This window comes from Heptranchias perlo, chromosome 14 (assembly GCF_035084215.1).
Source record: "Heptranchias perlo isolate sHepPer1 chromosome 14, sHepPer1.hap1, whole genome shotgun sequence".
NCBI lineage: Eukaryota > Metazoa > Chordata > Chondrichthyes > Hexanchiformes > Hexanchidae > Heptranchias > Heptranchias perlo.
Window position 1 is genome coordinate 38,198,042 of NC_090338.1, and position 27,664 is coordinate 38,225,705.

Below are 27,664 nucleotides of genomic sequence, written 5' to 3' on the forward strand. Positions count from 1 at the left end.
GTGGTTCTACATAGTCATAATCCTGTTCCATCGCCATAGATGTGACCAAGTGGGAATCGTGCTCCGCAGTTGAGATGTAAGTCTGACCCCATTGGAGTTTCCAGGATCAGAACATTTACATGCACTAGTACCTGTACATCTGTAAGTGGGGGTTGCAGGCCAGCCGCTTTCATGAATAGCCTGTAGGACTGGCTGATTCAGCAGTCAAAAACTCAAAATAGCTCCCTTGATAAGAGGGCTGATTTCACAAGGGATGAAATTTATATCTTGGAGTGTTCCAAGCCACACTCTTACCTGGAACACACTTCTACTGCTCCAGTCAATTGGATGCTGGATAAAGTAGAGATAGAGAACTTGCCAAGCTTTATTTTGCACCACCTCCCCTGACTCCACTGTGCTATTTATCTCTTTGTCTGACATCAAGTCATGGATGAGCCAGAATTTTCTCCAGTTTGACACTGGCAAGGCAAAAGCCATCCTGTCCAGCTCTAGCTAGAAATTCTACACCCTTGCCCTAGATTCAATCGCTGTGTTGAAGATGCTATGCAAGTGCATGATGATGATGATAAGGATGATGAGATTGATTTAACTCTACGTTTGTGTATGACGGTGGCTTTGGCAGTCAGCTAGGAGCAGTCACCTACCTGCCTGATTGGGACAATGCTTGGAGAAGGATGATAATATAGACTGAAAGATGATCGGGAAAAGATTCAGAACCAAAATAATAGAAATTAGAATAGTAAATTGGACGCACTAACTGCTGTACTTAGGTTTGAATTAAACCAGGTTTCTAAGAACATAAGAACCTAAGAAATAGGAGCAGGAGTAGGCCATACAGCCCCTTGAGCCTACTCCGCCATTCAATAAGATCATGGCTGATCTTCGACCTCAACTCCATTTTCCCACCCGATTCCCCATATCCCTCGATTCCCTTAGAGTCCAAAAATCTATCGATCTCAGTCTTGAATATACTCAGCGACTGAGCATCCACAACCCTCTGGAGTAGAGAATTCCAAAGATTCACTACCCTCTGAGTGAAGAAATTCCTCCTCATCTCAGTCCTAAATCCCCTTATCCTGAGACTATGTCCCCTAGTTCTATACTCTCCAGCCAGGGGAAACATCCTCTCGGCATCTACCCTGTCGAGCCCTCTTAGAATCTTATATGTTTCAATGAGATCACCTCTCAATCTTCTAAACTCCAGAGAGTATTGGTTCATTCTACTTAATCTCTCCTCAAGGACAACCCTCTCATCCCAGGAATCAATCTAGTGAACCTTCATTGCACTGCCTCTAAGGCAAATATATCCTTCCTTAGGTAAGGAGACCAAAATTGCACACAGTACTTCAGGTGTGGTCTCGCCAAAGCCCTGTGCAATTACAGCAAGTCTTCCTTATTCTTGTACTCCAACCCCCTTGCAATAAAGGTCAACATCCCATTTGCCTTCCTAATTGTTTGCTGTACCTGCATGTTAACTTTCTGTGTTTCATGTACAAGGACACCCAGATCTCTCTCAACACCAATATTTAATAATTTCTCACCATTTAAAAAATATTCCAGTTTTTATTTTTCTTACCAAAGTGAATAACCTCACATTTCCCCACATTATACTCCATCTGCCACCTCTTGCCCATTCACTTAACCTATTCTTTAGAAATGCTTTCAAAAAGTTGCAACCTGTAGGATTTTTAAAACTGATTAAAACTAATTTCTATACACCAGTAGTCATATCTACAATGATTCTCCTATTATAATTACATCTTGTGGTTTAGCTTTCAAAAGAACTAAACACCGAATGCAGGGATCCTATGACTTCACCAGGAGCTATGCAAAGTCATTTCCTACACGAGTCTCCTGACTTCATTGAGTACTCATACCACCACATTCTTGGAGTGCATTCTGTTGTGCTGATCAAAGCTGTCATAATTTGTTTGAATGGATACCAAAAGGTTAATTGAAATCTCTTACTCTAACTTATATTAGAACAATAGTGATGACATGTGGCCACCCCACCCTTGGTCACCTTAAAACAACATTAACCAACTTTTATAGTTTTTGTCTTCCCTGCCCTGAGCCTAATCAGGATTACTTCTCAGCACTAGTTGTTGCAGGTTTTGCATAGCAAATTGTATAATCTGTAGTACTAACAGCAGAGGGCTCATTTTTTCCCCACACTGATAAGCCAGTGTAATGTGCTTCTCCATTTCACGAACTCAATGAAACATTGCTTGAAAATGTACCAAAAGGCTGAGTCATGTTGAAGATGAAGATTTCAAGTTATACATACAGCATACATGAAGCACTGCATAATTATTCTGGGTTTTACAAGGGTTCCAATCCCTCGATAAATAAATATTATTGAAGAACATGTATCAATGTATTTTTATTCAAATTAGATAACGAGGGTGGCGCTGATTGATATTGCTATGAACTCCCAACCCCCCCCCCCCGAATTGTTGTGATTATATATTCAGCTTATATTGTATTTATGTTACTTACCTAACTGATAAATTGAGAGGCTTTTGAAGACATAGAGAGTTAGGAAAGTGATGTGGATCTAGAAAATAATTCCAGAGGGCAAGGTATAGTTGTAGAAAGATCAGTCTTTGGTGGAGTAGAGGGGACGAGGGGACAAATAGTAATTCAGAGGCAGAGGAACGGAGAGTGCAGGCTGGGACCTGGGGCTCGAGATGATTCCCCAGATAGGTTGGAGTGAGGCCATAAGATATAGGTTTTTGAAGTATCTTCCTTGGACCCCAGGGGTCTGCAAAGTTGTCAGATTCCTGACCACTTCATCTGATTTCTATATTATCAGTATTTGCAATGTTTTACTCCTATGCAATATTAAAATTCCTGGTGCCAAACTCATTCGGCAGCTGTATTAACCTATGGTTCTTTATATTGATTTAAGGAGCTGGATAAAAGAAGGTTGAATCAGCAATAAAGTGGGTGGTAAAAGTAGGTGAGGTAGAAAATTCCGGTGGAACAACTTTATAATTGTGGAGGATGTAATAGTCTGATCTTAGTCTGACCTTCATTTCACTTCTTCCTGAGGCTAGACAGTGTGTCAGTAACCACAGGTCAGTGCTAAAGGAGTGTAGATGTAGCAGGATTTCTTTCATTTTTTTTCAAAAATTTAAACTGTAAACCATATGCCAGTTTTTGGGATATGTTTGTCATGTTTTTTAGTTTTCTCCATTGGAATATGATTCAACCAGTGTAAGCCTAATTGACTACATCTTTTACTGAAATTTGGGCTTCTAACCTCAGCATCCTCCTAGGCATTTCTCAGAGATGACACATGCTCACTGATTCACAGAATTCAGCCTTTCCCACTCGTAGTTGGCCTTGAGTTCTAATGAAAAAAAGGCTTGTCAGTTGCCTTGGTTTGACCGAAGGCACTGGAACCACAGGAAGGCTTTGCTGTATGATGGAATTTGCAGAAAACTCTTGATTTAAAGCAGGACCTTTCCTACTTCTGCATCTTGGAAATTGTGGATTGTGTTGGGTACTGTTTGAGATATAAGAGCTGAAGGAGGGAAAGGGGAAAAAAAACTTTAAAAGTTGCAAGTCAAATGAAATAATAGAGGCTTAGATATTAATCATAAAGTACAGTTGTGACTGTGTATATCTGGAGAAGTTTTTGTGTTCATTGGGATGGGGGTTGTTAATGCTGGGAATGGAATGCTGTCGATTTTAGGCACCCAGTGCCAATATCAAGCACTCCCAGGAAAGGTGTAATATAATTAGGTGCAGAATAGAAAACTCTCTCTACTCTGCCCCATCTATGTGCCGCAGCCCAGTCTCAGAAAGGCAACCTTTATTGCAGCAGTATGATATTATCCCAATTCCCACACCAGCCATCCTGTGGCCTTTCAGAGTGAGATTGCCAATTTAGTGCCAGTTGACGACAGTGTAGTGATGTGGACCCATGCCCACAGATTGAGATTACTTAAACTCATTTCATGTAGGATTCTTACAACCAGCCAAAAGAGGAGATTTTCATCCCCTTGGTCTGGCCTGGATTAGAACCCAGTGTGTATTAAATCAGTTTATTAACATATTGATCAGAAGCAAAGGGACCTCTAATAACTGTGTTTACTGGAATGGTTTAGATTTTGTTTTTCATTGATCCGAAATTTCCATTCTTGTTAGAAATTCTGGAAATGAAACCTGCAGAGGTTGTGACGTGACAATATCCACAAGTTGTTGAAATGTTCCTATTTTCTGCTTCCCAAAAATGAAGTAAAAATGTTACCATCATTGAAATCAATGGGTAGCTTCATAGCTATAGTGGTAATCTGAATTTCATGCTCTACTGTTGCTCAGGCTTGCTTGTTTTGTTAGAAGACTCCTTCCAGTTCATGGCATTAGTGCTAGATCGAATAAATAATATGTGGTTGTGGAGTACTCTTTAATGAAAAAAAAATTATAATTTTTGAACCCCATAAAACTTAGAGGATTCTTAAAAGCAAAGCTCCTTGTTTCTTTTTATAGCCCTATTTTACCTCATGACTAAGATGATAAAATACTGTACTTTTGTGGTGATAAGATGAATAAGTCAGTGGTTTGGTATAGCAATCTTACTTTGATCTCCATGAAGAAAATGAAAACTTATGTGAACTCATAGCCAGTAGAATAGTATGAGTAGATTTGCCATTTCTGTTACTCATTTGTAAGGGTTGTTGCAAAATATGAGAATATAGGAAGTTTGTGGTCATTATCTTCACTGAGTTTTATGCAAGTTTATGAATCTGTCAGGACTGTCATACTTTTGTGCCATCTAAGGAGATATTGGAAACGTTTTAACAGCTGAGCATTGAAGATAAATGAGACACCTCGAGGATTGAGAAGAAAACATTTCATAATTCTCTTTTTCATCTTTCAGAATTGGCTGCTGGAATTTTACTTTCTTTATCTGCCAGTTTTCTCCCTTTCCTCCCTCCTCCTTGACTGCTTGGTGGGATATGGTTCCCACAGATGTTACTCACGCTCCATCCAGTGGTTTGGCCCTCAAGTATGAGCCTACATAGTGTGCGGCAGCTGGCTATTTTATCTTGGGCAGCATCTCAGTTGAGGCTGCTCATATTCATCTCCAATAAGCTGGACAGTGATCAGGAGCAGGAACCCTTACTGATTTTCCCCTTTTTAGCCCAAAGGAGCAGAGGCCATCTACAGCATTACAGTTCCAACTCTAGATCATCTCTCAATCATACACTAATATGCTGAAAAATGTGTGTGTGGACATTGGATGAGCACAGGATTGACCCAGGTACACTAAGGCCAACTCAGCTAAATAGCTGGCCCATGCTGATTGCTGAAGCTTATGTGAAAAATAGTCATTTGGGTGAGGTACTGGAGGGCTCTCACAGCCTATGGAATCATTTATAGCCTAACAAGAATCACTGCATTCAGGAGAGGCTGGGAAAAATTGGGGATGGAAAAAGGAAATACATTAATAAACAAAAAATACACTGGGACCCATTGGCTATAATTTTTGGTGACTAAGTTAAAAAGCCTTGCTATGTCTTATAATGTCTGTTGAACTGGCAGACCTGACCAGACTTAATGCACAAGGGCAATCTTAGATAATGACAAACCTATTAGCAGAATTCACAATATTTGAAGTCAATTTATTTATGGGTTATACTGTAAACTTTGGTCACTTTTATTCACATATATGAGAGTTGAAAATTGGAGCAACTTGTGCCATAAAGCAGACCATTCATTTATTCATTCTCTTTTGGATGATAAATCATTTTCTGTCCATTGTAACTACCTCCTAGATTTGAAGACTTTAATCATGTCATGACTAAGTTATTACTCAACCTATTCCTACTTCCTCCCTATATGCCATGTAATGAACAAAATATTTCTCTGAATGAATGAAATTGATTACACATTTTGCTAGGAGCACTGCTGTTGCAGCATCAGTATCTATACACTGAATCAAAATATAGAAGGGTACTGATTAACTTATTGGGTGTTGGAGTAATTGCAGAACAGAAATCACTATGATAGATACAAAGGAGGGTGAAGACATAGGAAGGCCTTTTAACTAAGTCACCAAGTTCAAAACTATTCCGCTGCAGTTTTTTTCACTTGAAAAAATAACCACTTCATTCCAATGTTGGCAGTGTAATCTACATAGGTTTATAGATGCAACATTGCAGAATAATGTTAACTTCACGTGCTGAGTTTGCTGTTGGACTCAATGGAATTCACTTGAATTTAGCATCCTTGTTGGCCTACCTCTATAAACTGCCCTTTTAGGAACTGGCAGGTAGGTGCAAATATGGCTGCTGCTCCTCCCCCACCCTGCCCCAACATGACTGCTCCAGGTATCCCAGTACCCTCTGGTTACCTTGGCTGCAGGATCTTGTTGAAGAATTGTGAATTTTATTTTTCAACAATGATTTTTTAAGTCATTCAGCATGCCAAAGGAAGGGTGGGACTGATTAGGGACAAAAAAGGAGATCTTCTTGTGGAGGCAGAGGGCATAGCTGAGGTACTAAATGAATACTTCACATCCATCTTCACCAGAGAAGAGGATGCTACCATTGTAGCAGTAAAGGAGGAGGTAGTAGCGATATTGGATACAATAAAGAGGAGGTACTTAAAAGATGGTAGTACTTAAAGTAGAAAAGTCACCCGGTACAGATGGGATGCCTCCTAGGTTACTGAGGGAAGTAAGGGTGGAAATTGCAGAGGCTCTGGACACAATCTTCCAATCTTCCTTAGGTATGGGGATGGTGCTGGAGGACTTGAGAATTGCAAATGTTATACACCCCTGTTCAAAAAAGGGGAGAGGGATAAACCTGGCAATTACAGGCCAGGCAGCCTAAAGTCGGTGGAGGGGAACATAAGAAATAGGAACAGGAATAGGCCACACGGCCCCTGGAGCCTGCTCTGCAATTCAGTAAGATCCTGGCTGATCTTCTACCTCAGCTCCACTTTCCCGCCCTATCCCCATAGTCCTTGATTCCCTTAGTGTCCAAAAATCTATCGATCTCAGTCTTGAAAATACTCAATGACTGAGCATCCACAGCCCTCTGGGATAGAGAATTCCAAAGACTCACAACCCCCAGTGAAGAAATTTTTCCTCATCTCGGTTCTAAATGGCCGACCTCTTATCTTGAGACTATGACCCCTGGTTCTAGACTCTCCAGGGCAAACAGCCTCTAAGAATTTTATACATTTCAATGAGATCACCTCTCATTCTTCTAAATTCCAGAGAATATGGGCCCATTCTACACAATCTCTCCTCATAGGACAACCCTCTCCTTCCAGGAGTCAATCTAGTAAACCTTTGTTGTACCTCCCTCTAATGAAAGTATATCCTTCCTTGGGTAAGGAGACCAAAACTGTACACAGTACTCCAAATATGGTCTATTAAAGCCCTATGTTATTGCCGCAAGACCTTCTTTTATACTCCAACCCCCTTGCAATAAAGGCTAACATACCATTTGCCTTCCTAATTGCTTGCTGTACCTGCATGTTAACTTTTTTGTGATTTGTGTACAAGGCCACCCAAATCCCTCTGACTACCAACATTTCTTAATCTCTCACCTTTTAAAAAATATTCTGCTTTTCTATTCTTCCTACCAAAGTGGATAATTTCACATTTCCCCACATTATACTCCATCTGCCACCTTCTTGCCCACTCACTTAACCTGTTTATATCCCTTTGCAGCCTCTTTGTATCCTCCACAGCTTACTTTTAGAGACAATAATCCAGGACAAAATTAATTGGTACTTAGAAAAGAATGGGCTAATAAATGAAAGTCAGCACGGATTTGTTAAAGGAAAATGCTGTTTGACTAACCTGATTGAATTCTTTGATGAAGAAACGGTGAGGGTTGATGAGGGTAATGTGGTTGATGTTGTGAATATGGACTTTCAAAAGGCATTTGATAAAGTACCACATAATAGACTGGTTAGCAAAATTAAAGCCCATGGAATTAAAGGGACAGTGGCGGCATGGATACAAATTGGCTAAGGGACAGAAAGCAGAGAGTAGTGGTGAACGGTTGTTTTTCAGACTGGAGGGAAGTGGACAGTGGTGTTCCCCAGGGGTCAGTATTAGGACCACTGCTCTTTTTGATATAAATGACCTGGATTTGGGTATAGAGGGTATAATTTCAAAGTTTGCAGATGACACGAAACTCAGAAATGTAGTAAACAATGTGGAGGATATTAGCAGACTTCAGGAGGATATAGACAGACTGGTGAAATGGGCAAACATGTGGCAAATAACATTTAACGCAGAGAAGTGTGAAGTGATGCATTTTGGTAGGAAGAATTGAGGAGAGGCAATATAAACTAAATGGTACAATTTTAAAGGGGGTGCAGGAACAGAGAAACCTGTGGGTGTATGTACACAAATCTTTGAAGGTGGCAGGACAAGTTGAGAAGGCTGTTAAAAAAGCATATGGGACCCTGGCATAGAGTACAAAAGCAAGGAAGTTATGCTAAACCTTTATAAAATGCTAGTTAGGCCTCAGCTGGAGAATTGTGCTCAATTCTGGGCATCACACTTCAGGAAGGATGTCGAGGCCTTAGAGAGGGTGCAGAAGAGATTGACTAGAATGGTACCAGGGATGAGGGACTTCAGTTATGTGGAGAGACTGGAGAAGATGGGGTTGTTCTGCTTAGAACAGAGAAGGTTAAGGGGAGATTTGATAGAATCATAGAATCATAGAAGTTACAACATGGAAACAGGCCCTTCGGCCCAACATGTCCATGTCGCCCAGTTTATACCACTAAGCTAGTCCCAATTGCCTGCACTTGGCCCATATCCCTCGATACCCATCTTCCCCATGTAACTGTCCAAATGCTTTTTAAAAGACAAAATTGTACCCGCCTCTACTACTGCCTCTGGCAGCTCGTTCCAGACACTCACCACCCTTTGAGTGAAAAAATTGCCCCTCTGGATCCTTTTGTATCTCTCCCCTCTCACCTTAAATCTGTGCCCCCTCGTTATAGACTCCCCTACCTTTGGGAAAAGATTTTGACTATCGACCTTATCTATGCCCCTCATTATTTTATAGACTTCTATAAGATCACCCCTTAACCTCCTACTCTCCAGGGAATAAAGTCCCAGTCTGTCTAACCTCTCCCTGTAAGTCAAACCATCAAGTCCCGGTAGCATCCTAGTAAATCTTTTCTGCACTCTTTCTAGTTTAATAATATCCTTTCTATAATAGGGTGACCAGAACTGTACACAGTACTCCAAGTGTGGCCTCACCAATGCCCTGTACAACTTCAACAAGACATCCCAACTCCTGCATTCAATGTTCTGACCAATGAAACCAAGCATGCTGAATGCCTTCTTCACCACCCTATCCACCTGTGACTCCACTTTCAAGGAGCTATGAATCTGTACTCCTAGATCTCTTTGTTCTATAACTCTCCCCAACGCCCTACCATTAACGGAGTAGGTCCTGGCCCGATTCGATCTACCAAAATGCATCACCTCACATTTATCTAAATTAAACTCCATCTGCCATTCATCGGCCCACTGGCCCAATTTATCAAGATCCCGTTGCAATCCCAGATAACTTTCTTCACTGTCCACAATGCCACCAATCTTGGTGTCATCTGCAAACTTACTAACCATGCCTCCTAAATTCTCATCCAAATCATTAATATAAATAACAAATAACAGCGGACCCAGCACCGATCCCTGAGGCACACCGCTGGACACAGGCATCCAGTTTGAAAAACAACCCTCGACAACCACCCTCTGTCTTCTGTCGTCAAGCCAATTTTGTATCCAATTGGCTACCTCACCTTGGATCCCATGAGATTTAACCTTATGTAACAACCTACCATGCGGTACCTTGTCAAATGCTTTGCTGAAGTCCATGTAGACCACGTCTACTGCACAGCCCTCATCTATCTTCTTGGTTACCCCTTCAAAAAACTCAATCAAATTCGTGAGACATGATTTTCCTCTCACAAAACCATGCTGACTGTTCCTAATTAGTCCCTGCCTCTCCAAATGCCTGTAGATTCTGTCCCTCAGAATACCCTCTAACAACTTACCCACTACAGATGTCAGGCTCACTGGTCTGTAGTTCCCAGGCTTTTCCCTGCCGCCCTTCTTAAACAAAGGCACAACATTTGCTACCCTCCAATCTTCAGGCACCTCACCTGTAGCGGTGGATGATTCAAATATCTCTGCTAGGGGACCCGCAATTTCCTCCCTAACCTCCCATAACGTCCTGGGATACATTTCATCAGGTCCCGGAGATTTATCTACCTTGATGCGCGTTAAGACTTCCAGCACCTCCCTCTCTGTAATATGTACACTCCTCAAGACATCACTATTTATTTCCCCAAGTTCCCTAACATCCATGCCTTTCTCAACCGTAAATACCGATGTGAAATATTCATTCAGGATCTCACCCATCTCTTGTGGTTCCGCACTTAGATGACCTTGTTGATCCTTAAGAGGCCCTACTCTCTCCCTAGTTACCCTTTTGCCCTTTATGTATTTGTAGAAGCTCTTTGGATTCACCTTTGCCTGATCTGCCAAAGCAATCTCATATCCCCTTTTTGCCCTCCTGATTTCTCTCTTAACTCTACTCCGGCAATCTCTATACTCTTCAAGGGATCCACTTGATCCCAGCTGCCTATGCATGTCATATGCCTCCTTCTTATTTTTGACTAGTGCCTCAATCTCCCGAGTCATCCAAGGTTCCCTACTTCTACCAGCCTTGCCCTTCACTTTATAAGGAATGTGCTTACCCTGAACCCTGGTTAACACACTTTTGAAAGCCTCCCACTTACCAGACGTCCCTTTGCCTGCCAACAGACTCTCCCAATCAACTTCTGAAAGTTCCTGTCTAATACCATCAAAATTGGCCTTTCCCCAATTTAGAATTTTAACTTTTGGGCCAGACCTATCCTTCTCCATAGCTATCTTAAAACTAATGGAATTATGATCACTGGTCCCAAAGTGATCCCTCACTAACACTTCTGTCACCTGCCCTTCCTTATTTCCCAAGAGGAGGTCAAGTTTTGCCCCCTCTCTAGTCGGGCCATCCACATACTGAATGAGAAATTCCTCCTGAATACACTCAACAAATTTCTCTCCATCCAAGCCCCTAATGCTATGGCTGTCCCAGTCAATGTTGGGAAAGTTAAAGTCCCCTACTATTACCACCCTATTTTTCTTGCAGCTGTCTGTAATCTCCTTACATATTTGCTCCTCAATTTCCCGTTGACTATTTGGGGGTCTGTAGTACAATCCTATCAAAGTGATCTCTCCCTTCTTATTTTTCAGTTCTACCCATATGGACTCAGTGGGCGAACCCTCGGATATATCCCCTCTCACTACTGCCGTGATGTTCTCCCTAATCAAGAACGCAACTCCCCCTCCTCTCTTACCTCCTGCTCTATCTTTCCTATAGCATCTGTACCCTGGAACATTGAGCTGCCAGTCCTGCCCCTCCCTTAGCCATGTTTCAGTAATAGCTATAACATCCCAGTCCCATGTACCCATCCATGCCCTGAGTTCATCTGCCTTGCCCATCAGACTTCTTGCATTGAAATAAATGCAGTTTAATCTAGACTTCCCTTGGTCTTTGCCCTGCTTTCTCAGACCATCTGTCCGGTCATGTTCTGTACACTCTCCCTTACTGCCTTTTGTTTCTGTCACCACTTTATTTCCCACTGACTTCCTGCATCGGTTCCCATCCCCCTGCCACATTAGTTTAAACCCTCCCCAACAGCACTGGCAAACACTCCCCCTAGGACATTGGTTCCAGTCCTGCCCAGATGCAGACCGTCCAATTTGTACTGGTCCCAATTATGAACGGTTTTGACAGAGTAAATAAGGAGAATCTGTTTCCAGTGGCAGAAGGGTTGGTAACCAGAGGACACAGATTTAAGGTGATCGGCAAAAGAGCCAGAGGCGACATGAGGAAACGTTTTTTTACGCAGCAAGTTGTTATGATCTGGAATGCACTGCCTGAAAGGGTAGTGGAAGCAGATTCATTAGTAACTTTCAAAAGGGAATTGGATAAATACTTGAAGGGAAAAAATTTACGGGGCTATGGGGAAAGACCAGGGAGTGGAACTAATTGGATAGCTCTTTCAAAGAGCCAGCACGGGCTTGATGGGCTGAATGGCCTCCTCTTGTGCTGCACCTACTTTGATATTATGCGTAAGCATTATATATGGCAGCCAAGGTATGTACATGAAAATCCCTATGCAAGCAGTGAGCTGGCTATGGATAGGAGGGAATCGGGCGTGCCAGTTCAAGAGTGGTCTGGTTAGTGGCCATTGACCTTCTCTGAGTTGATTCGTGCCTCAGATCTGAGGCTGAAGTGGAGTTTGGACTGCTTGGAGTTCTGGGTGCATGTGCTGAAATCTGATCATTCGGTATCCCCAAATGTATTGCATTCAACTTAATTAGCTTCCAAGTCCAGTATCCTTTTCCAATATTCGATGCAGAAATGTGAACTTCAGAAATGCTGAAGTTTCAACTGGTTTCAATTTGACTGGTGAGCCAGTCATGAAGTACTAACTTGGACTGCACTGGCTAAAATTTAACCATTTTTTTCCAATGATTTAATAAAGGGAATGGGATAATACTTGAAGGGGAAAAAATTGCAGGGCTATGGGGAAAGAGCAGGGGAATGGGACTAATTGAATAGCTCTTTCAGAGAGCCGGCACACACACAATGGGCTGAATGGCCACCTTCTGTGCTGTATTATTCTATGTAGTTAATATGCATGGTGGGGAATCCCTGCTGGGTGATTGGATTACAGCACATTTCTCATTTAACCACATGAGCAGCTGGTTGTAAATTAGAGGTTAGTCATCATAACTACGGAGAGTTTTTATCAGGTGAGCATAGGTATGATGTACAGACCTGCCGTTAACTTTGACAAATTATTGGGTTGCAAAACATGAATGCCACAGACTCTTACTTATCCATATGTGTTTGAGTTTTAACTTGTCAATCTGGTGACTCACTATGATGCCACTGCATCAGAACTGTATGCTCACAAGCTTTTGCAGGAAATAAATTCCATATATGGTTATAGATTGGGCTGACACCTCAGTACCTGACTTTGTCAGTAGTCAGTTAAGTTGCATCACTGAAGAATTGGGTGGGAACACCAAATGGGAGTTAAATGTGTGGAAAGAAGCTGAACACATATTGGCAGTGACTGGATTGGCTAATTTCCAGTTGACTGCAGCTGTTTGTCCTTGGACAGAGGTCACCTGCATTGTTCTTTGATCTTCATTAGAACCAAGAAAAGTGAAATTGTAGAAATTTCATCTGCCTAATAAATACTTTATCACTTGAAAGTATTAGTAGCAGTCATAAAAATGATTTTTTAAAACAGGCTTTTAATTTGAAAGGGTAGTTTTTCCTTTTGACTGACTTTAATATGATTGGAACAAAATATAATTTGTTTCACTTAAACCATGTGCAATTCTGATTTTATGCTTCTGCTTGAGAAGCAGATATATCAAGTTTTACTATTTTTGGGCAGTTCTCACAATCTTGCTGAAATATCTGTGAATGAGATATATCCGGGAATATATATATTGTAAATAATGTATGGTTTTTCATATCTAACTTTGTATTAGAACTTTATATTTTTATACAGTAAACAAAAAAACAATTGTGCTAAAATCTGATAACACGAATGCAGCAATTTAAAAAAAATTTAATTTGTACAGTAATGGATGAGTATTGGGTTCATTTCACAATTTCCAATAATTTAATTGAAATCAGTTTTAATATGTTAATTCTGCAAAGTGTATGCGTGGGTGTGCACATGAACTTGAAAAAGAATAGGTTATCAATTATGAGTAAATTGCGCCCACTTTATTTTCTGTAGATGTATTTTGCAGATTGCTCATTCATTCTACTTCCATGTTACAGTAACACAAAATCCCAGAGTCGAGCATTTCTTGCAAGTTAGTTGGGATCTCAAATTAAATTTTGTTGCAGTGTGATAATGGTACTAGTTCAGCCTGAATAAATTGGGCACTGTTGTTGCTGTTGATGAGAATAGCCATAACTACGGCTAATCTCACTGAAAGTATTTCTGAGTAATCAGAAATTTCCCTTTAACATAGCAGCATGCATACTCCATTGATGGGACACAAAAATGGAAAATACCTGTGGTAGTATTAGAAGTAATGTTAAGGAATACAGGGACAAAGAAAAAGTGAATAATGCGAGTTTGTCCTCTGCTCGTTGCAAAAATACGTCCTTTAATTCACTTCATCCGGAATGTTGTTTCACAAGTTCTGCTGTGGCAGACTCTGGCTGTACATAAATATTCCTTGGTAAGATTGATGGGCACATGTTTCTGTAAGAAATTGCTGGTCATGCTGTTTCTTTTAGCATTGAAATTCTTTTGTACAGTTCTGTATGCTGGCAGACAGCAGAGCACTCAAGGGTGCATTTGTACCCCTTTTGTATCAAACATTTTTTCTGAAACTGAAGCAGTAATGTATTTCTATGTTATATATTTTTATATCACCTGAAATGAGTCTGCCGCCTACTGACAAATGTAAATGTGCATTTACATCATCCAGTTGATCTTGATCATTGTTAAAACTCTTAAAATGATGAAAGACTTACAGAAGGAACATTCTTTCATTTAAAAAAAAATTGAGCAGGAACATGATCAGGGTTTTTAAGTGCTGGAAGGATGGATAATGTTAAAAAAAAAGCAGGATTAAATTGATTTAAATTGCGAGTGCATAACTGGATAAAAATAAAATTAACATGCATTAACTATTAGAGATCAGAAGAATAATTTTTCCAGTTGTGGACATGTAGAATAGATTCATCATAAGTAATTAATGGTGCATTGATTACATTCTTTTTATTTAAAAAAAGAGTTGCATGAATATCTGGTTAAGAACAGGATTGAAGTCTGTAAGAATACGTGTAGACAAAGATCAAATACTCTTGGCAGCACAATGGTTCCAGTCCTGTTGGGATGATGTCATCGATGGAGTGCAACTGGTCAGGGTTAAATAACGTAGATTGCAATGTCATATTAATGTCCTGCAGTTTTTGCTTGCATATCATCAGCAGTAAGGGAGGAATTTCAAATTTGGAAATTTTATCTGTGGTTATATTTTCTTGAGGTTAAATAAAGTTGGGTAGATCACATGATGATACAAGTTATACTTAGGCTTTTGAAAGGAACAAGACCAAGAATGGCCTTTTTTCATTCCGCATTTCATGTGCTTTTGTAATAACTCTTGGATCTCTCATGGCAAGTGAAACGATGCTCTGATTTATAATAACAGGAATGGATCAACATGTAAGACAATGGCATATTATATTATATCATTGATTTCCTGTTATATTGGTCATGGAGAAAAATTGGAAAAATTTTAATGCAGGAGAGTGCTGTTTATTGAAATTTTTGAATATTATTTTGCATCTTTCATATTTTTGTTTTATATTTTAAACTGTGAACTAGTCAGATTATTTTAATGTTTTGTTTATATTGATAATTTATTTTGCATTGAAATCCTCTTTCCCTAATCTCCATGTGTGGTCCAGTCTTTCCCCATTAATCTTCTGGAATTTGTGTGTCTCACCGGTCTCTCTCTGCTGAATGTGTTTCTGATGAGTTAATGGAGTTGCAGAACTCTGGCAGTGCTATAATGAGAGAGCACATCAGCCTCCAAGGCAGAAAACTGAATTAAATAGCTGAGTGGGACCATGTCAGAGGCAGCTTTGTGTATGCATGGGCACAGCAAGAGATTCAGGAGCAGTGAGGTTTTTATACATGGAAAGCTGAAAAATAGATGTGCACAGTGCAATTTGTCGATATTAAGCTTTAAAATAAGTAGAGGCTGAATTACAAACATAAAAAAACAAAGGACAGGAAAAGATTGGCTGGTGCATCGAGAATGTCATGGTGTAACTTCTACACACTATCACCCTCATCTGCTGTCCCCTCCTACCCACCAGCCACGCAATCTCCTGGGAGAGGCAAAAAATAGGGGGGAAAGAAACCTAAGGCCAATTTAGAAAAACTCTGGGACGTTCCTATCCGGCCCCTGAAGGCAATCAAACAAATTCCAGGAGACTACAGTGACTGGAGGATACATTCCTCAGTACCCACCTACTACTCAATGGGAAGTGGCCCTATGTCCAGAATGAAGTTGATATTTAAGATTAAATCCTGGTCCACTTTGCTTTCTACCTAATAAATCCTATCCTACCTCACACGCATGCTTATTACACTGATGGATTGAAATATAGAAGTGCACAATAAAGCAGCAGTGTTGACTTATAATAATTCTAGAATCCTATTGTAAATTGGTTTAGCTGCAAACACTTATAGTTCCATGTGGGATTGAATTATCAAGTTTTTTTGAATTGTTGGCTGACATTCAACTGACACCACTGAAAAAAAATTACCTGATCATTTATGCCGTTTAACTTGCAGTTTGGGTACCTTGCTGTGTGTAGTCTACAAAATAACGATTGAGCTTAAATGCAACTTGCCCCCCTCTCTCTCTTTCTTTCTCTCTCTCTCTCGCTCGAATTTCCTCTTAGTACCTTAGGTCTCTCCTGTAAATAATTGTTTACAAAGAGTAAACAATTTAAATGTCAGTCAGTTTAGTCACATATTTCAGTTGGATGTATATGAAAATCTTTCATTATGCAGAATCTAATACTTTACAATATTTTTTAAAAATACATTTTATCCTGATGATCTTGTGTATTGTGCAAAAAAAAGTGAGTACTTGTGATGATTTTTTATAATTGAATCAGGATTATACTTTCAAGTGTTTTACTGGGATTAAATTCTATAGGAGTGAATGGGAAGTAATCTGCCATCTTGAACTTTTGTGTTTGGTTTAGAATTTTACTCGGATTCAGTATGAATGTATCTCGAGTTTAAAAATATAAAATTCATCACACCACTCTTTATGAATGCTAATTAAAAAAATTCAGAGTAATGGTAGCTATTTTCTACAGCACCATTGACACTGTCTTTAATTGAATCTATTATTCAAACAAAGTAAACTTTTGTGATTGTGGTTATATTGGAGAACTGGGCTTCGGTTCCATAGGAATGGTAGCATGTGGTTCAATCACTCCTCCCCTGAGTTTATGATCTCAACTGCGCTATGAAGATGCTAAGCGTAGGACCTCCTTGCTGTAGCCCACCCACAGTGTGTTACTGAAGGCCACGTGCACTTGGGTTGGGTTGGGTTGTGCAAGCCTTCTGAAAATGAGGGGAAAATAGAAGGAAATTGTAGCCTTCCAAAAAAAGTGGAAGATGCAAGGTCATAGTTAATTAAGTCCAGCTTCAAAGGCATATAGAGCAACTATGCTCCTTCCCAAGTGCCTATGATAATTTTCGGATCTGTGGAGTTTAAGGAGGTCCTGAACTGTGTGTGGGTAGTTTTCACTGATTAATAATAAATCTATTTCTGGAATATTGGATTTAGGAACTTTCCAGCACTGGGAGTTAAGTGAACAAAACAGGAATTGGGTGTGCAGAATAACATCACAATTGAGTGATGGAGATTGATTTAAAAACAACGTAGGTGTTTAGATAGCCAGGGAAATATTACATGAATTAACAAGATAAAACAGTAAGTGTACACTTACATAGAAAAATATAACATTACATGACAGAATATTGATAATACTGTATATTCTGGCTGTCATTTTTGGAAAATTAAAGGAAAACCCAAAACATGTTTTGTGCTTTTCTGTTATGGAGCTTATATATTAATCATGATTAGAAAGGTACATACCATGCGTAAATGATTAAATCGGAATGTCCATTAACTAAACTTCAATTTGTTTGCATGGATAGAATAAAGTTCTATGCTACATTTCAAAAAAGAAACTGACCCCTTGTGACAATATAGTTTGTGACACATCCTGTGGATGCAAACTTGCTAAGAGTTGAGCTTGTTTTATTTACACTTCAGTCTGTGAAATACCTGTGTCACTGTGATGTGTCAGGTGGCTACTGCTTTTGCCCCGAATGCTCGAGATTGTTTTCAGTGGTTTTGTTTGTTACTGATTATCATGTATAATGAAACGACAGATTTGTCCGTTATTGTGGTCTCTTTAAAAATACTAATAGAAAAATGAAATCAGGATAATTTAAAAACAAACTAACTGTACGTATTGTATCTTTCTTTTGACAGCAACGAAAGTCCTATTTGGAACGCAGTGTGAAAGATGCAGAAGACAACATCAGAGAAATGTTAATGGCCAGAAGAGGACAATAACAGTTTAGACTACTGGGAACTGGTTTTCAAAATTAAACAGAAGCCACTTTTATACTGGTGCTCGTTTAGGTTGGATTTTAGGAGACTGGTGTCCGCGAGCCAGCTCCCGGCATTAACACTATATCCGTTGTCCTACCCTAGTGGCGCATTTGTAGACCCAGTTTTCTTTGTGGGTCTATGATCCTGCTGTCAGGTTAAAGGAGTTGGATCTAGTAATGTAAATGACAGGAGCTGGCTCATGGCCAGCAATCTACTGGAATCCAACCGAAATAAATGCTAATATAAAAACAGCTGAAATGGTACACCTTACCTGTACAAATGATCATTTTGCTTACAGGAGCACATTGTTCCAGTGGTATGTGTAGTACTCTGACTGCCCTATATGGTCTCCAAATCCAGCTACACTTTTATTACCATGTTTCCTTTGTTCGATTGTTCAGTATCTTCATCAAAAAATCAAAACCTTATTTCTGTTTCTGTGGTAAATGTAAGCAGCCCCATTCTGTTTTATGGTAGTTACTTTAACACTGAACTTTTGGCAGCCTGTGTTGTTTAGAAAACAGTCCTGTGTTTTCTGTGTATCTGGTTTCCTAAAGTATATAAAATGGGTAAAATGATCTTGACAGGTTTATAATACACCACTGCTACTTCCCTAAATCTGGCATCTGTTTTCACATTGGAATGTAAGATTATATAAATGTGTATTTGTGAATACTGTATTTGAGATGTCCTGCTTTGAAACAGTCTCATTATTTGTTCTGCATGATGAGAAGAATCTGGTAAAATGAAAATAAAACATCATACTATAAAATGGTGTTCCATTCTCCAGTGTTATAATGTCTTGGATTATACACTTTTTATTGTACTTTTGACACCCATTTTCTGTCCTCCTCATAAGGTGGTTTTGGCCATGTCATTATTGTGGTCATTGAAGCCAACTTATACCTGCCAACAAGAAGTATGCTTAGCAATATTGGCTAAGATTTTGTGCCAATGTTTCCCAGTCATGTGGATTTACCCATACCAATCATAGGGTGCTCCCATACATAGCCAGACAGAACAGGCAAAACTTGAACTCTCGTCCTGTATGCATAAAGTGTAGTGCTGTCCTGCCAGACCTACTACTACAAGTAGTTAAGTAAAGACACTAAAGTTGTGGTGCACTTAGTTATGAGATTCAAATAGCTTTTGAGTGAGATTTTTTGTGTATTTGAAACTGACTTCAAGAGTAGGTGTAAAAGAAATTCCTTTAATTGTGGCAATCCAATGGTGTGGGAAGTCCCTCACAAAGTATCTCTTTTACAGTTTTTATAAGGCTCCTGAGTAAGAATCATTTGATTCATAAGCCGTGGAATGATGGTAACTAAGGTTACCGTTACAGGATGTAAATAATCCTACATTTCATTGACATGAATATGTCTTGGGCTACTTAATAAGTCCCTGGCATTAGTAATGTACAGGCTTTCCCCATTTTAAACATTTTATTATACTGTGGTTTGCTCCATTAATTTCTTTCAGGTTTTAAAGAGGATCTCAACCTTTTTTATTTTAAATTTAAATAGTTGACTCAGGAGTAAGCTTCCTACACATGTTTTGGAGAAATCCACCTTCTAACATTGTGCCTGGAAAATGGCTCAGTGTAATAATCAAGTCATAGCTTAGATTATACCCGGTGAATGGCACTGTGTACTCTTGACAGTGACGTCAGGGCTACTTGTAGTGTAGCTTTGCATTTTATTCATTCTTGGGATGTGGGCATCGGTGGCTAGGCCTGCATTTATTTACCGTCCCGAATTACCTGAGAAGGTGATAGTGGTCGCCTTCTGCCTGCTAGGCCACTTCAGAGGGAAGTTAAGAGTCAGCCAGATTGGTGTGGGGCTGGAGTCACATATAGGCTAGACTTTGTAAGGACATTAGTGAACTAGTTGGGTTTTTACAACAATCCAACGGCTTCATGGTCACTTTTACCAGCTTATTTTCAGAATTTTTAAAACTGAATTTAAATTCTCAAACTGCCACGGTGGGATTTGAACACTCGTTCTCAGGGCCATGCATCTGGAATACTAGTCCAGTAACATAACCACTACACTAGCGTATAGCACAAAATGTCAGGTACTGCTAATGCACTTTTGATTGTTTTTCAAGCAAAACAAATCATTAAAAAAAATGCAAAGAGCTACTGAACCTACTCCTATGTCTTGTCAAATATTGTCATCTGCAAGCTCAGGACTAAGATAAATACAAATAAAACTGTAGATGAAGCCAAAACTAGATGTTAAAATGGGAGTACAGTTCAGAGTATCTGCATCTGGGAAGGCATCCAATGAATTGATGGACATCAAAAGATCAGCTCAACACTACATAATGAGCCATACCTGAAGGTGGATTATCTAATATTTGACAAAATTTACTTGGTGTTTAAGAAAAAGATATGCATCTTATCGTGATGCTTTTAAAAGTTAAAATGGATTTTATACTAAAACCATATTCTTGTGAGCCCAAACTGTGTAAAGTTAAAACAAAAGACTCCATGCAGTCACAGTGCCAGTGTTAATGCTGTATGCTGTATGTATTTGTATTGAAATATTCAAATGAGTTTCGAGCTATTCAAATGTGTATTGAGTACTGATGGAGGGGACACAATGGCATTATACCCAGGTGTGTTTCAAGCTGGACAGTATAACAACACATTTTTTAGAGCCCTTAGAAAGCAAACCATTTCTTTTCACTGAAGCAAAGTTTCACCACATGTTTCACAGTTAAGAATAAAAAAATACTCGGGGGGTAACTGCCATTGTGGGTGCATTTGTACTTTGGAACATCTGAGAAATATTCAGATGGTAAATAGAGGGTAAAGAATACTTCACCTTTTCTCTTTAATAGATTTAAAATGAGGACTACTGGAGGAGTGGAGAGAACTTTAATGTTTCTCAGTAGGCATGTCTCCAAGTTAATGTGGCCCCCAATTTTAAAAAAATGTGAAGAATTAAATTTGCTTATCGGTCTCTCGACTAAGATGTAATTCTGATTCCTTCACTTAATCTAAAAGGGGGGACGGGGGGGAATCATAACAACTGGCACTGGGCTACTGTAGAGAACAAAAATATGTGGTAGTGCTTCAAATCCATACTGTGGATGCAAAAGCAGTGTCTGACATAAAACATGAAACTCCGGGGGCATGATTTATACCTGGAGCCGGGAACTCAGTGGGTGCGTAGATAATCGCGGGGGAAACACGGAAGTAATGTGAGCATGTTGAAATCTGCGATCGCAGCTAAATTGAAGACAATTAATTTTACTAACGGGTTTTGCGTCTCCAAGCTGTGCAGCAGGCGTACTGCGCACCTGCATGACACAATCTGAAGTCCACTATATAAAGGGCCAATGACAAAATGGATTTTGGAGGAGAAAGGAGGAAGTGAAGCGATGGATGCACGTAGAGTAAAGGCAGCACCCAGGCTCTCGGATGTGCCACTTGAAGTACTGCTGGGAGCTGTGAGAAGCAGGAGGGAGGTCATCTACCCAAGTGATCAGAGGAAGAAATCCGATTGTCACCAAGAAGGCGCGTGTAGAAGCAGTCAGCAGCAGGAGCACGTTGCTCAGGTCTTGGCTGCAGTGCAGGAAGCGTTTTAATGACGTAACCAGGCCACAAAAAGTGAGTACATTTGCTGATTCACCCACATCCTGTGTTGTGCAAGACCCCCCCCCCCCCCCCACTCTGTGTTGACAAGCGTACTCCATCACATCACTCCTCACACCCATTTAAGTTTTAGCATCAGCCATCCTTCACTTGCTGTGCACTTCCTCACCTCCCTGCTTATGCATCCAACACTGCCACTCACCCCAATCCTGATGCAACATGATGCATCTGACTGATAGTCACACTGATGCATCTGTTTCATAGTGAGCCTCACTCAAAGCAATGCATCCATCGCGTGAATACGGAACCTTCAGTCACTTATAGGTCTGTTCTTTCTCCCCTTGTAGGAGAAGAAAGCACAAAATGCAAAGGAGAGGATGAGGACTGGAGGTGGACCATCACAGATAGTCCGGCTCACAGATCCAGAGGAGGAAGCCATGGAGATAAGACGGGCAGCTGCATCCCTATCCATCAGAGATGGAGAGACTGGGATCCCGCAGATGCCTGGTGACAGAACTTTAACATCTTTCACGCACTTTATGACTTTATTTCATCAATGACTGAGCTGTGACAGACCTCAGTATGCTGATTGGCAAGATTGTCACTTTGCTAATGAATAATTAATATTGCTTTCTGTTGTCTTCCAGGGCCATGTATCAGTGCAGATACTCACACTTCGGTGGGTCATGTTAGCTAGATAGTTGGGTTGTCATCTGGTGATTTACCACTCAGAAGTGAGCACAAGCCAACACTGGTGGCAGGGGCAGCTGTGGAGAGTCTGCAGCGGAGGGCGCACTCCTCTCCAAGCCCTGCTCAGCTGGACACAGATGCTGAACCCTACTTTGAGAAGGGGAATGACAGAGTTACAGCTGCACCTTTGCAAGGTACTGGAAAATGTGCCATGCACGCTCTCCACAATAGCGGAGGGGATGGAGGAGTCCAACTCCAACAGCAGTGGATTGTTGTCACAGGTAAGTGCGAGAATGTCTGCAATGGAGAGAGTGGCTGCCTCCATTGAGCTTCAAGCATGGCTCTCAAATGAGTCTATGCAGGCCATGACAATAGCCGTGCAGACTTCGGAAGCTGCCTTAAAATAGGATGACAGGTACCTTATCCGTGGCCTTACAGCACATCACTGTTCTGCATCAAGCTGCTCCCCAGCAGAGTGCTAGGGGTGATGTGGTGCTGGCCTAGGAGAGGGATGATGGTGAAAGGGGACATGGAAGTGGGAACTTCACTCTAAGCGTTCCCATGTCACACCCATTGCCCTCCCCCACACCCCCACCCCCACCAACCAGTACCCGAAATGCTGCCTCCTCTCCCGATGGCTGGAAGGAGACCATTTGGCCCATCGTGCTTGTGCTAGCTTCTTTGAAAGAGCTATCCAATTAGTCCCACTCCCTGGTCTTTCTCCATAGCCCTGTAATTTTTTCCCCTTCAAGAATTTATCCAATTCCCTTTTGAAAGTTATTATTGAATCTGCTTCCACCACCCTTTCAGGCAGTGCATTCCAGATCATAACAACTCGCTGTGTAAAAAAAATCTTTCCTCATGTCGCCTCTGGTTCTTTTGCCAATCACCTTAAATCTGTGTCCTCTAGTTACCGATCCTTCTGCCACTGGAAACAGTTTCTCCTTATTTACTCTTATCAAAACCGTTCATGATTTTGAACACCTCTATCAAATCTCCCCTTAACCTTCTCTGTTCTAAGGAGAACAACCCCAGCTTCTCCACACAACTGAAGTCCCTCATCATTCTAGTAAATCTCTTCTGCACCCTTTCTAAGCCCTTGACATCTTTCCTAAAGTGTGGTGCCTTGAATTGAAAACAATACTCCAGCTGAGGCCTAACCAGTGTTTTATAAAGGTTTAGCATAACTTTTGAACTCTATGCCTCTATTAACAAAGCCCAGGATCCCTAATGCTTTTTTAACAGCCTTCTCAACATGTCCTGACAACTTCAAAGATTTGTGTGTGCACCCCCAGATCTCTCTGTTCCTGCACTCCCTTTAAAATTGTACCATTTAGTTTATATTGCCTCTCCTCATTCTTCCTACCAAAATGCATCACTTCACATTTCTCTGCGTTAAATTTCATCTGCCATGTGTCTGCCCATTTCACCAGTCTGTCTATGTCCTCCTGAAGTCTGTTACTATCTTCCACATTGTTTACTACATTTCTGAATTTTGTGTCAACTGCAAACTTTGAAATTGTACCCTCTACACCCAAGTCCAGGTCATTAATATATATCAAAAAGAGCAGTGGTCCTAATGCTGACCCCTGGGGAACACCACCGTCTACTTCCCTCCAGTCTGAAAAACAACCCGTTCACCAGTACTCTGCTTTCTGTCCCTTAGCCAATTTGTATCCACGCTGCCACTGTCCCTTTAATCCCATGGGCTTTAATTTTACTAACAAGTCTATTATGTGGTACTTTATCAAATGCCTTTTGAAAGTCCACATACTCCACATCAACCGCACTATCCTCATCAACTCTCTCCTTTACCTCATCAAAGAATTCAATCAAGTTAGTCAAATACAATTTTCCTTTAACAAATCCATGCTGACCTTCATTTATTAGCCCATACTTTTCTAAGTGCCAATTAATTTTGTCCCGGATTATCATCTCTGAAAGTATCCCCACCACCGATGTTAGGCTGACTGGCCTGTAATAACTTGATTTATCCCCCTCCCCTTTTTTGAACAGGGGTGTAACATTTCCAAGCCTCCAGTCCTCTGGCACCATCCCCATAATCTAAGGAGGATTGGAAGATTGTGGCCAGAGTCTCTGCAATTTCTACCCTTACTTCCCTCAGTAACCTAAGATGCACCCCATCTGGACTGGGTGACCTTTCTACTTTTGAGTACTGCCAATCTTTTAAGTACCTCCTGTTCATCTATTTTTATTCTATCCAATATCACTACTACCTCCTCCTTTACTGCTACAATGGCAGCATCCTCTTTTCTTGTGCACCGGGAGTTCGCAATACAGCACAACATGGCTGACGTGGATGGTCATTTCCCTCCTCCTAAGATGTCCTCTTGAATACATCCATTGCCCCCCTCCCCCATCCTGATCTTATCAGTTTGAGAGGCTCCAAAGTCTTCCTAAAGCTGTCTCAACAAAGAACTCTCAGTCTCAATACAAGAACTCTCAGCCAAATGTTTGCCTGAGAGACCAGCTGAGATTTTTGAGCTTTTATTGCGATGTGTCAATCACAGGTTTAAAGGGCCAAATCAACTTCTGCATGAATCTCACCTCCGTTTCACTGGCGAGATTAAGAAGCTGTGGGAAACCCATGCAGGTAAGGTTAAATTCGATTCAGACCTCGAATCCACAAAAAATTAAGTAACTTAATTATTTCAATGAGGTAAATTGCCCCTTTAACAAACTGCCCGCATTAAGTGGAGATGCAACTTCCGGGTTTTGGATGCGCACACCCAGCCAAACGTGTCTGCATTAAACCCGGAAGTGGGCGCGTTGGAGCCGGGTTTGCAGACACGCTTCAAAAAGCTGTTATTTTAATCTCACCCCCGCCCCCAACCCACTCGTTCTTTGGGGTTAAAATTACCGCCCAGAAGTCTACCACAGTATTATTGTCTTTTGTGTCTTTTAACACTTTTATTAAAGTTTTTACTTTTGTGTATTTTCAAATTGATGCAGTATCAGTGAAAATTTAATCATGCAGACTAATTTTTAAATGTCAGCTTTCTTGTTGGAAATTTTGATGATGTATATCAGAAACTGATGAATACAGCTTTAAAAATAATTGGTAGGTCAATTGCTGTATATTATAATATAAAAGAAAATGTAATGCTTAAACATTCATTTCTGCAAATCAGAAAAATGCCTTTACTATTCAAGTAAATAGTCCTAAATGTGCAATAGTCTTTGCAAGTTACACATAAGTAAATCATATTCAGACAGAACAAGATAATCTTCAGAGATTCATCTTATTAAGGTTTGAGCTTTTCAGTAAAATGGACTAAAATGGAGATTCCATTGAGACCAAAGCAGGAGGTGGATTTATTTATGCGAGGTTTGCAGTAATATCCCTTTTAAAAGTTTGTGTTTGATGCCCTCATGTGGTGAAACAGCGTAATAATTGTTAAAAGATTTTAAATAATTATTTTTTCTTAATGAGGGAAGGATGCAATCTACAGAAAGAACAGGATCAGGAATGTGCTCTCCACAAACTTCTAGAATAGTCTGTAAATACACAGAATAATGCCAGAATTTTTTCAGCTTTTTAGTTAAATTATGAAAATGGGGCCAGAAAAAGGAGTTATAACAGCAACAACTTGCACTTATATACTGCCTTTAACATAGAAAAAAATGTCCCGCGATGCTTCACAGGAAAAGAACTCCAAGCCAAAGAAGGAGATATTAGATGCTTGGTCGAAGAGATGCTGAGAGGTTGTTTCCCCTGGCTGGAGAGTCTAGAACCAGGGGGCATAGTCGCAGGATAAGGGGTCGGCTATTTAGGACTGAGATGAGGTGGAATTTCACTCAGAGGGTTGTGAATCTTTGAAATTCTTTACCCCAGAGGGCTGTGGATGCTGAGTCGTTGAGTATATTCAAGATTGAGATAGATAGATTTTTGGACTCTAGGGGAATCAATGGATATGGGGATCGGGTGGGAAAGTAGAGTTGAGGTTGAAGATCAGCCATGATCTTATTAAATGGCAGAGCAGGCTCGAGGGGCCTCATGGCCTACTCCTGCTCCTATTTCTTATGTTCTCATGTTCTTAAGAGGTGAGTTTTAAGGAGTGTCTTAAAGGAGGAGAGGGAAGTGGAGGGGTTTAAGGAAGTAATTTCAGAGCATGGGGCCTAGGTGACCGAAAGCATAGCCGGCAAAGAGAGAGGGGGATGCATAAGAGGATAGAGTCGGAGGAGGGTTGTAGTGCTGGTGGAGGTCACATAGATAGGGAGAGGTGAGACCCTGAAGGGATTTAAACATGAGGATTTTAAATTTGGGGCTCTGGGAGACCGGGCGCCAATATAGGACAACAAGGACAAGGGTGATGGGTGAATGGGACTTGGTGCGGGATAGGATACGGGCAGCAGAGTTTTGAATGAGCTGAAGTTTGTGGAGAGTGGAGAAAGGGAGACTGGCCAGAAATCTAGTCCGGAGGTGACAAAAGCATAAATGAGGGTTTCAGCAGCAGGTTGTGGCAGAGCAAAGTTCCAAAGGTGGAAGTAGGCTTTCTCTGTGATATGAGGTGGAAACTCATTGCAAGGTTGAATAATACGCAGAGATTGCGAACAGTCAAGTTCAGCCTGAGATAATGGCTGGGGAGGGGATGAAATCAGTGGCATGGGTACAGAGTTTGTGGTGGGGGCCAAAGACTATAGCTTCAGTCTTACCAGTGTTTAGCTGCAGGAAATTGTGGCTTATCCAAGATTGGATGTTGAATAAGCAGCCTGACAACACAGTGGCAGTGTGAGGGTTGAGAGATATGCTAGAGAGGTAGAGCTAGGTGTCGTCTGCATACACATGGAAGCTGACCATGCGGATGATGTCGCCAAGGGGAAGCATGTAAATGAGGAAGAGGAAGGGCCAAGGATAGATCCCTGTGGGATATCGGAGGTAACTGCATGGGGGAAGGAAGAGAAGCCGTTGCTTGAGATACTCTGGGCACGATAGATAAGAGTGAAACCAAATGAGGGCAGTCCCACTGGGTGGACATCAGAGGAGAAGCATTAGAGGAGGATGTGTGGTCAACCGTGTCAAAGGCTGCAGAGAGGTTGAGGAGGATGAG

The 27,664-nt window shown here is 40.8% G+C and overlaps 1 protein-coding gene across 1 annotated transcript in view; it reads left to right on the forward strand.

Annotated features, from left to right (window-relative positions):
- Positions 1–19,073, forward strand: part of pfdn1 (prefoldin subunit 1) — a 74,620-nt gene extending 55,547 nt beyond the window's left edge. The window contains exon 4 of the mRNA XM_067995830.1: positions 18,179–19,073. Within this exon, the coding sequence (XP_067851931.1) occupies positions 18,179–18,262 (84 nt within the window). The 3' untranslated portion in view covers positions 18,263–19,073. The remainder of the gene's footprint in view (positions 1–18,178) is intronic.
- The last annotated feature ends 8,591 nt before the right edge of the window (positions 19,074–27,664 follow it).